Source organism: Carettochelys insculpta, chromosome 5 (assembly GCF_033958435.1).
Source record: "Carettochelys insculpta isolate YL-2023 chromosome 5, ASM3395843v1, whole genome shotgun sequence".
Classification (NCBI taxonomy): domain Eukaryota; kingdom Metazoa; phylum Chordata; order Testudines; family Carettochelyidae; genus Carettochelys; species Carettochelys insculpta.
Genome location: NC_134141.1, coordinates 56,295,119 through 56,306,171, shown reverse-complemented (window position 1 = coordinate 56,306,171; position 11,053 = coordinate 56,295,119). Strand labels below are relative to the sequence as shown.

The following is an 11,053-nucleotide window of genomic DNA, read 5'->3' as shown; positions in this document are numbered from 1 at the left end:
TAGGCCTAAGGGATGGCCGAACAAAACTTAGGATTTCCATGTTAACCTTATCTAACTTTTCTTTTGAAATTTCAGTGGATTTCTATAATAGATACAATATATCCATGCAATATCTGGGAATGGCTAAATATGTTTAATTCTACCTTTCTTCTCATGCATCAGATGGTGTTCAAGAAGTGGCTTATGTTCATTCAAACCAGAATGTAGTTGGATCAAGCAAGGCTGAGAATCAGATGAGTAACTGGGCAGTGCAAGATGTGTTTGAGTTGAAGCAATTTTCCCAGCTCCCTGCTAATATAGCAGTCTACAATGCCAAGGTAAAGAGGTGGATTTGAAAACAGTTGTTTTGTTCTATTATTATGCTCCTTATTCTCTTCCGTCTTCAACCTTGGTTTTCTGTTAATGGTCACCATGAATGATCAAAGCCACTGATGCCAGAAGGAGGAGGACTTTCAAATACTTCTACTGTTTTATGTATTGGTCAGGCTCAGTAAGTGTTGGGAACTGAGTAGAAGGGTACTCTCTGCTGGGTTCTGTAAGATTTTTTTCAGAAGTAACATGCTTACCTCTTTTCAAACAGAGAGGCTATGTCTATGCTACAGTGCTGTTTTGAAAGGGTATCTTTTGGAAGGTTTCAAAAGACTGGTCCATTCTCTCAAAAGAGAGCGTCCACACAGCTCCCAGCACTCTTTCAAAAGAATGGGCCAGGAAGCACCACAGACGGAGTCACATGGCTGACAAGCCCTTCCAGTGGCCCTTTCCCCACTCCCTAAGCATTCCTTTCCTTCATGTGTGGTGTGTGACCTAAGCATTCCTTTCCTCCGTGAAGATGGCCCTGACAGTGGCCTTGCCCACCCTGAACTGGTGGCTGACTGACCGGTGGCTCTCTGGGGTGGCCAGTTTCCAAATCGTGATGCAGGTCAGGGATGCTCTCCATGATGCCTTCACAAGGGGTTCCCCATGACCTTTCCCCAGATGCCCCCCACCACAACCCCCCATCTATCCATCCACCACAGCCCCCCCAACACACACACCTCTCACCACTCCGCCACCGTGCACAAGGGATACCCGGACGGTGAGCAATAAACACTTTAACTAAATATCTGAACTGTGTTGTAACAAAAAGATGAAAGAGGAACTATTTACAGGGGGGACCAGGAGGGAACTATACGCAAGGTGGGGTCCTGGGATGGGACTGGGGGCATCTGATCTTGGAGGGGGTCTGGGGTGGGGGTGGGGGGCTTTAGTCCTCAGTGGGGGTGAGGGGCTGTGAGCCATACCAGCCATGTGAGCCCCTACTGCCCTGGGTCTGGGGTTCCTGTTGGAGCTGGGATGGCACTATGGGGAGTAAGGGTATGGGGGGTACAGCATCCTCAAGGGGAGGCATGGTGGTGAGGGGTGGGTGGGGGGTGAGGGGAAGCTGGCTCACCAAGGCCCATACTGGCCATGAGCCACTGGCAAAGTTCCAGCCAGGTGGCTGAGGGAGGTTAGGAGCAGAGTGGCGAGGGCAGGGGCTGTGGGGGGAGGAGGGGCGGCTGCAGGAGTGGGTGGCAAGTGGGCAGTCATGGCCTGGGTGAGGGCATGAAGGGCACCCACCACCTCAGCCCAGGCCTCCCACTCCATTGCCAGCCACTTTCGCATGGTGGCATTTAACTCCTGACAGGCACCCATGGGGCAGTGTCAGGCCCCTTGTCATGGGGGGCAGCAGTGTGGCCTCCCCCCAGGAACCAGCATGGGTGGTGGGAGTGGGGGTGCAGCTGCCCAAGTCCACTCAACGGTCAGTGCAGGGCTCTCCTATTCCTGGATGGGGCTTGCCTGGCCCTCAGATGACAGAGCTTTGGAGACAGAATGAGAGAGGCAAACGACCCATCAGTACCGTGACCTGGCCTGAGGCCTCTATCCCCCAAACCCTATGGCCAGCCCTTGCCCCAGGGGCCCTGGGGGTTCCAGGCACCAGGCGGTCCATCCCCGCCCCTTCCCCAGGCATGCAGCTTGTGGTGCTGTCCACAGGAGTGGGTGCTGAGTGCGGGCAAGTGACCCTTTCCATGGGCCAGAAAACACTGGTCCTGCAGGAGGGTCCTGGCTGGTCCTCGGACTCTGGCTTAGTCTCGGGCCCTGGCTCTGGCCTGGCAGTGCACAGCACCTGTAGCAGGGCTGCTGCCTCCTTCAGCCCATGGAGGCAGTCCAGCTCCTTGTAGTGAGGACAGCCAGTGAGTGCTACCCCAATGCAGCAAGCAATATCCCAGGCCCGGCAGTATGCCTGCCCCAGCTCCTTGACCTTACTGAGTACCTGGTTGCCCATGCGGAGGAGGGAGGCCCTAGAAGGTCAGTCTGGTGGGCATCCGGGCAAATGCCGTGGGGTTCCAGCACCAACCACTGGTGTGGAGGAGGACCCTCTCATCCCCTCACAGTCCCAGCAGGTCTTTGAGCTCAGCCTTACTCCAGGATGAGGCCTTCTTCTTTGGCCCCTTGCTGGAGTCCTGAAGGTCATCTGCTGGCTTGGAGGGGGGAACTCGGGTATCATGGAGTTCCTGGGCTCTGGCCACAGCACTGGTGGGGTGCCTGGTACTGCTGTACCATCAGCTGGAGGGAGTGCTGGAGGGAGCTTGTGCTCTTCCTGACGCTAGCACACTCTCAACTTCCTGCCACTGGATTTCTGCATCCCTGTGTCTTCAAACGTGGCCAAACACAGAGACCATAGAGCCCTGAAGGTGCTGGCAGGGTCATCTCTGTGCACCAGCTGGCCACTGCCATGGAGGACTGCTTTTTATAAAGTCTACACACATTTTTCTTTCAAAAGATTCTTTTGAAAGGGGGTGCTCTTCCTGAAAAGGGAAAGGAAGAGCGATTTCAAAAGGAGCATCCTTCTTTTGAAAAATATTTTGAAAGAACATGCTAGTGTAGACGCAGCCAGAGTGGGCACCTGGAATCTTTTCCTATGCCACATTTTCTCTGGTAATAGGACTTGATTTGAGGCCTGAAATCTTCAGTTTGTTGTTAGTCTAATTAATAAAGTAACAAGTTACCAGAAGAGAAGGTGGACCCTTTATGGTATTGCAAAGAACACCTTCACTAGGGCTGAAAAGTGTTTTTGTTAGAATTACCTACAACGTCACAAAAAGTTTTCAGTAAGAACTTTTTTATATATTAAAAAGTCTGCTATGATTAATCCCACTTCTTTGGGTCAGTATCATTTTCATTAATGTAAATCTGAAGTTGTAAATTGAAGTCAAGCTTTGTGGTGCATTTCTAACATCTGCTTAATTTATAGTGGTGAGGGTGTTTTTGTTTTACAGCCATGATGTTTCAAGTTAAATTACATTAAGAATAGAGAAAAGCCTGGGTCTAAACTCTGGAAGATCTTCAAGTTTTTATTTCAGACCTATCGTTCATTAGTTTTAATGCACATTCCTGAATGACAGGAGCATTCCGATTTGATTCCAGATTTAAGACACTTCAGGTTGAGGGAAGTGGGACTGTTTAGTCTGCAGAACAGAAGACGGAGGGGGACTTGATAGCCTTCAGCTTACTGAAGGGAGGTTGCAAAGAGGCTGGAGAGAGGCTGGTCACAGTGGTCACAGATGGCAGAACATGGAACAATGGTCTCAAGCTGCAGTTGGGAAGGTCCAGGTTGAACATTAGGAAAAACTTTTTCACTAGGATGGTGGTGAAGCGTTGGAATGGTCTACTCAGGGAAGTCGTGGAAGCTCCATCCCTAGAGGTATTTAAGTCTTGCCTTGACAGAACCCCAGCTGGGCTGATCTGATGGTTTTGGTCCTGCGTAGGGCAAGGGGCTGGACTCGATGGCTTTTTTAGGTCTCTTCCAGCTCTATTATTCCATGATTCTATGAAGTGGGAATGTTCACATCCAGGCTTTTTGGTTTGTGGATTTATGTTTAATTTGGATTTACATGGACACTATCAGCTTATTTATTTGTAAATATTAATCTGACCATTCCCCAGTTATTTTATTCCATTTTACAAGAAACAGTCAAATTCCAGGCAAATCCCATTGTCCTGGCACAGTCAAACCCTTACCTTGTTTTAATTTTATAATAAGAGGAAGCTGCATATTAGATGTGTTCTTCCTAGCTCTTACCATTTAGGACGCTTTCTTAAACAGACACACAGATGGACAAATACACAAAGTTTCTAAAATATACAGTAGACTACACACATTGGGTCCAGCAGAGGGCAGTGAAAATGATTAGGGGGCTGGCCCACATGACCTACGAGGAGAGGCTGAGGGATTTGGGTTTATTTAGTGTGCAGAAGAGAAGAGTGAGGAGTGATTTGATAGCAGCCTTCATCTTCCTGAAGGAGATCTCTAAAGAGGATGGAGAGAAGCTGTTCTTAGTAGTGTCAGGTGGCAGAACAAGGAGCAATGGTCTCAAGTTACAGAGACAAAGATGTAGGTTAGCTATTAGGAAAAACTGTTTCACCAGGAGGGTGGTGAAGCAATGGAATGCATTGCCAAGAGAGGTGGTGGAATCTCCATCCCTAGAGGCTATTTAAGTCCCAGCTTGGCAAAGTCCTGTCTGGGATGATTTAGTTGGGGTTGATCCTGCTTTGGGCAGGGTGCTGGACATGATGACCACCTAATGTCCCTTCCAACCCTAGGATTCTATGATTTGTAGTTTAGTGTAGATTGATCCCCAGGGTCAGGGGTTTTTTTTGCTGCTGGAACACCTCAGAACAGCCTTCCAGCATCTTCTTTCTCGCACTGCCACCACCATTTTGGAAGGCATCTGGGCTGCGCTTCCTGTTGTCCACCTATGGTGGCAAACGGAGCAGCAACGGTTGGTGAAATGCAGCTCTTTAGAGCTGCACACTTGAAGTGCCCCTTCTCCTGCTCGTCACATGCATGGCTCCAGCTGAGAGCTGCGCAGCTCCTCCAGTCCTGGAGTGGCTTCTCCAGCTCCATGCTGGAAGCCACGTGGCTCCTGCTGCCCTGGTGCCTGTGGCCCGGTACAATTACAGAGGCCCAGCATGGGGCTTGCACGGCTCTGGCCTGCCTCTAGTTGGAGTGGCCCCTGTGGCGCCAGGTCAGTTACTCGCCAACATTCATTTGGGGAGAGGAGGGAGGGCTGGGGGTAGCTGGCTCTGTGGAAGTGGGGGCATTGATTTAGAGTGGGGAGAGGGCCTAGGGGTGCCTGGTTCTAGGGGAGGGCATTGATTTAGAGCTGGGATGGGGGCTGGGAGTGCCTGGTTCTGGGGGAGGGTGTTCATTTAGAGCAGGGGGGCTGAAGTGGGGGGTGAAGCCTGGGGGTGGCTTGGGCCCTGCTGTGGGGCAATTAAGCTGCCCAGGAGGGTGGTTCAGTCCCTGGTGGGGGGGCGTTGGTTAAGCTGTCGGGGGTGTTTAATCTGCCGCAATGTGGCTTGGGCCCCACACGGGGCGGGGGGAGCAGCTCAGGCCCTCAGTGGGGTGAGGTGGGGTTAAGCCTCCAGGGGAGTGGGTTGAGCCTTGGAGTGCAGGGATGGGGGCGCGGTTTGGGGCTTGAGTTCTGCCACCTTTTTTACCTAGAAAAAAGCACTGCCCAGGGTGAACCACAAATATTTGCAGCCTAAAACAAATGCTTGGGGTACATTCACTTTAGTCGTCACACATGTGGTTTAACTACCATGAATAAACTAATAGTCATTCAGCTCAAGATAAAAGCTTCAGTCTGGACCTATGCATATTAGGTCATTCCCATGCGTTTCCTCAGTAACAGGTGTGCTTCCAGGTGTGTGGTGTTAACAAGGGGCACTGATGCAGGATTATGCTGGAAGATCAAACTCCATCAACCTGCAAAAAGTGAGATATTTGAGAATACCACAAAAAGATCCAGCCCGTAATAGTCAGCACTGACAACATCACTTGAATGCAGGACAAAAGAAAGAAAAAATTGAGGCGAGTACTGAGGCTTAATGACTCATCTGCATCTCTCATATTAGGCTATCAGAGTGTAGAAGCTTTTCTGTGTTTATATGATTTGTTCCTCATTAACCTGAATTCAGATTTTTCAGGCCCTCACGTTGTTGCAAATTAATTTATTTCTGATTAGTTTGTCAATTGATGTATCTGGTTTCTTAAACCAGAAGCAACAGTAACATCAGTTAACTTGAAGGGCTGTAAATAGAAAGGAAAATATCAATAATGGTGGACAGATCTGCCCATTAACTTCATTTACTGTTTTTCTCTGGCATAAAGGCATTAATTTAGCAGTAATCGCTAGAGGTCTATCTCTTCTAAAATGTAGAGCTCTTGAGTTTCATGTGTTCTTCTTAAAGAGCTGCTGAGGCCTTAGTGAAAACTTTGCAAAATGGTTCAGTTTTTAGAAAGCTCTCTTCTACTATTTTTTCTGTTTTCCTTTCCTTATTTCTGTATATTTATTACAAAGCACATAGTATGAAAAAAAATATGATGGTCTGGTTTCTCTTTTCACTTATTGGCCATGTCTACACTAGCCCAGATCTTCGAAATAGCCATGCAAATGGTCATTTCAAAGATTACTAATGAGGTGCTGAAATGCATATTCAGCACCTCATTAGCATGCCACCAGCTGCGGCTCTTCGAAATTGCCACGTGTCATTGCCATGCAGCTCATCCAGGCAGAGCTCCTTTTCAAAAGGACCCCGCCAACTTCGAAATCACTTATTCCTATCTGCTGATAAGAATAAGGGGATTTCAAAGTTCCCAGGGTCCTTTCAAAAAGGAGCCCCATCTGGACGAGCCGCGTGGCAGCGAAACATGGCAATTTTGAAGAGCCGCGACTGGCAGCATGCCAATGAGGTGCTGAATATGCATTTCAGCACCTCATTAATAATCTCTGAAATGGCCATTTGCATGGCCATTTCAAAGGTTTTGGCTAGTGTAGACATAGCCATTCTGTCATTTGAGGACCCTGTAATATTACAGTTAGTGCCGGAGCAATGACTTCAAAGAAAATTATGTGAGCAATCAAATGGGAAGTGGTTGAGAAAAGAAACATGCATATTGTTCTTAAAAATATTTCAGTATTATTAACAGCCAAACAAAATTCTTAATGAAAATGTCTTGTGGTGTTTTGGGGAGTTTCAAGTATAATCCTGGTAGAATTTCTTGCTCATTTTATTCTTACAGTTCTCAAAGCAAGGTTTAACTTAAAAGTATAAGTAGTTAAAGGATAAAGTTGAAGGAAAAGGTGTTGCTCTGACAGTCACTTCAATGAGCCTTTCTTCTAGACACTGTCCACAGCTCCAGCTTGCTTGATGAAGTGAGTCATGCTTGCCCGTGTTACAGGCGAGCTTGGGTGTCCTGAAGGTCAAGGTGTGATATTGTGGGCTTTGCCGTAGATTGCTCTTCAGGGGGCTGTGGTTAAATTGTGTGGCTGTAGCCAGCATATTGGACTCACTGAACAAACAAACGGTTTCATGTCACATATATACTGATAACTACCCTTACATCTACAGTTGTCCATATCGAAACAACACAGTGTATTCTCTGTTTCTCTTTCATGTCCAGTAAGGTTGTCTTTTTATTGACCATATTAGCAAATAATAGTATCTGATACTCTGTCCATAGAAAATGTTACCCCTTAACTCTTTCAAAACCATAATTTTTATTGCCACCTACCACAGATGTCAACAGATTCTTATGCTGTGTACTTCCCAAAACTCCAGTATAGAAAGGATGTGGTTGTGCTGGAACAGGTTCAGTGGAGGGCAACGAAAATGATTAAGGGGCTGAAGCACATGACCTATGAGGAGAGGCTGAGGGATTTGGGCTTATTAAGTTTACAGAAGAGAAGACTCGGGTGATTTAAGAGCAGCCTTCAACTTCCTGAAGGGGGCTCTAAAGAGGATAGAGAGAAACTGTTCTCAGTGGTGACAGACGGCAGAACAAGGAGCAATGGTCTGAAGTTACAGAATGAGAGGTGTAGATTGGATATTAGGAAAAACTACTTCACCAGGAGGGTGGTGAAGCACTGGAATTCATTGCATAGAGAGGTGCTAGATTCTCCTTCCTTAGAGGTTTTTAAGTCCCGGCTGGACAAACTCCTGCCTGGGATAACTTAGTTGGAGCTGCTTGAAGCAGGGGGCTAGTATCAATGACCTCCTGAGATCCCTTCCAGCCCTATGATTCTGATTCTATTCCATACCACCAAGCAAAGAGCTTTAAAAATATAGAGAACCCACTAAGGTTTATGAAGAACTTTCACTTTGCCCTTGGCCCCTCACCTCCACCCCCAGTAGCGCAGACAAAAAGTTACTCAACTTTGTAATATTACAACGATGCAACACGTAGATGGGAGTATGTCACCGGGCTTCGAACCACATGATCCACAAGTGGATCAAGAAAAATCCACAGCTGCTCCTTTCTCCAGTGTTCACATCTTTACAAAATAAGCTGTTGTTTGTTTAACAATAAATGTAATTTAGGGCAGGAGGGTGTCCCTTCCGTAGAACTGATTTGAGTGAAGAAAATTCCTCTTGAAGTAAATCATTTCTGGGTTAATTTTTCCACATCTCATCGTGCCCACCCTTAACTAATTTAATAGGATCCAGGGGGCCCATCCTTTACAGCATTTGTTTTCGTAAAAAGATTTATACTTCTGATGTCAGTGCATGAACAACCACAAACTTGCTTAAAATATTGGCATTATTACAAGAGGATTTTACCTCCATTGACAGTGTGTCATCATGTTACACAGAAAACCTGTTTGTATTCTCCACCAGGGGTTGTAATCAGATGAAAAGGAAGTATATTCAAGTGGAAAAAGTTTCTGAAGAGAGTAAAATATTCAGTGCAAGTGAGGCAATGGATTGAATAGTGTGGTCTTTGTAGCCCTCATTTTAGAAAAGATGAAGAACCCATATCACACAGTTATTAACTCTCACTGATTTCAGCATTACAAAAGAAAAGGGCCAACAGTTGTGGCAACTATGCAAATAACAAAGTCAAGTCACATTCCTCCTGGGTGAGGTAAATAGTATGAAGAAAATATAGGTGTTTGCATATTTCTTCAGAGCTGACATGCCCACTAAATATTTCAACAGTTTGCATTTCCATTTCTCTTGTGCCCGGAGTGACTGAAGACTGTAGCAGCCTGGCTGATTTTCAGGACTAGCTGTTCATGATTTATTTCCCTTGATGATATTTTGCTTTTTTGGATAGCTTGCAGTCTTATTAGCAGGGAAGGGTTGTTAAACATAAAAGAAATAAAAGCCTTCCAGAGCCAAGGTGAAACATCCTCGTCTACTGTTTCCAATCTACTCTGAATTGAATGTCTGGATTCCATAATTAATCCCTTAATTAATTTCTGTGTTAATTGGCAAAAACAACCCCTTGAAACAGTCTACATGAAAATTCAAAAGTACAGGGGTCTAAGATGTCCTCTACTTAATTCCTTCGAAGCTGATTTTTGTCATATTTTTTTCTGAAGAGATTTTTTTCCAAAGGAAAGGAAGAAGAATTTTTAGAAAGGGGAAAATTTACTTTATAAAAACAATTATAAAAACAAGGACAGGGCATATATAAGCATTTTGAAAAACCGATAATACCCTACATTAGAGGTAATTTGCTTTCAGTGGCTGTAAATACTGTAGTCACAAAACTGGTACTGTACCTGTGGGTTATGTGGAGCCTTGGTTTGTATTTTTTTTTTCTTCAGTCAACTGCATGTTTTCAACTTAAGTTTACTGAAAGTTTTACTGAAAAGAAATGTACAAAGACAGCCATTCAATTGAGGATTAATTACTATGGCAACTGAAATGTGGTGACTGAAAAGGGGGAGGATGTATTCTCCCCTCAGCTTCCTGCCAGCTGTCATATTCAACCTCTGCAGCATGAATCCTGGCCAAAATATAGACTGTGACCAACTCTAAGAAACTATATCTGTATTTTTATAAATTGGTACAAGTATCATGCTATAAAAGAAGACTTAATCCCCTGAATTGGATGACAGACACTTGGCACTCTTACCGGAGTTTGACAGAGAAATAACGGGATGCTTTGTAGTAAAACCTGGATTAATGGTAAACCCCTCTTTATGTTGTTGCAGTGTGGTGTAAATGAGAGAACTAAACATGCTGTCAGTCTAAAAAAAAGTGCCCTTTGTATACCCAATGCAGGTTTAAGTGCTGCTCAGAATACTGTAAATACAAAAGTTGTGTTATTAAGAACTCCTCTTTATCGTATTTGTATTATATTGGCATTTTTTAGATTGCTTTAACAAAGGATTTCTACCAGCTATAGTAGATTTGATTAGTGTGTGTTTATACAGCTTTTGCATTCAGCCAGGAAAGATAGGTTGTTTACAATGTGTGTAGGCTATGGAGAGAGAACATTCCTTATTCTGCTCTTTCAGGATAGGAAAGTCTAAACTGCTTTCAAGTAATTGTTCCCAAATGATTGGCCTGTATAGTTATTTCATAAAGGTTACCATTTCAGCATATTATAGAATTAACCCTTTGAATGCAATTTTTTAAATATACTATACTCACAGTTTTCTCAAATGTATAGCTGTTGGTGAACTGTTGTTCTGGACTATCTGCAATAATGGGAATCTGGAGAAGTTCTTCCAAGGTCTTCTGACTTCTAATGGAATAAGTGATGGCCAACCAGGCCCACTGATGGGATGTGGGAGGAGGGAGGGGGAGGCAAATGGGGCAAAGCCCAGCATTTCAAAGGGGCCTAGAGATCTGGCTGCCGCTGTTGCTACTTTGGCAGCAGCAGCAGCCAAAACTCTGGACCCCTTTGAACTGCCACGGCAGTGCTGTGCCAGCTGCACAGGGCAGTTGGGACATTTGGGAGGGGTTAGCACCATGGTCTGGGTAGCACTGAGAGATGACTGTTCTTGGTCCCACCCCCTTCTGGCATGTGGAGCTGGGCTCCCCTTCAACTTTGCCCTGGGACCCACGGCAGCTGTTGGCCCTGTTGTCTTGAGTACTGAGATGGACTAGCAGTTCTCTTTCCCGTTTTCAACTATAGTGATGACGATTGATTGGTGGTTAGAATTCCCAATGCTCTAAGGCAATATGTCACTTGAATTAATTAATCCTGTTGACCAGTTATAAAGGAAGACAGAGA

General features: G+C 45.6%; 1 protein-coding gene across 9 annotated transcripts in view; it reads left to right on the top strand.

Moving 5' to 3' along the window:
- ERCC6L2 (ERCC excision repair 6 like 2) overlaps positions 1-11,053 on the top strand; it is a 227,848-nt gene that overhangs the window by 109,197 nt on the left and 107,598 nt on the right. For all 9 annotated transcript variants that reach the window (XR_012645704.1, XR_012645705.1, XR_012645706.1 and 6 more), the window contains exon 17: positions 163-317. Coding sequence is in view for 5 of the 9 variants with exons in the window: in XM_074995116.1 (XP_074851217.1) it covers positions 163-317 (155 nt within the window). In the remaining 4 variants the exon portion in view is untranslated. The remainder of the gene's footprint in view (positions 1-162; positions 318-11,053) is intronic.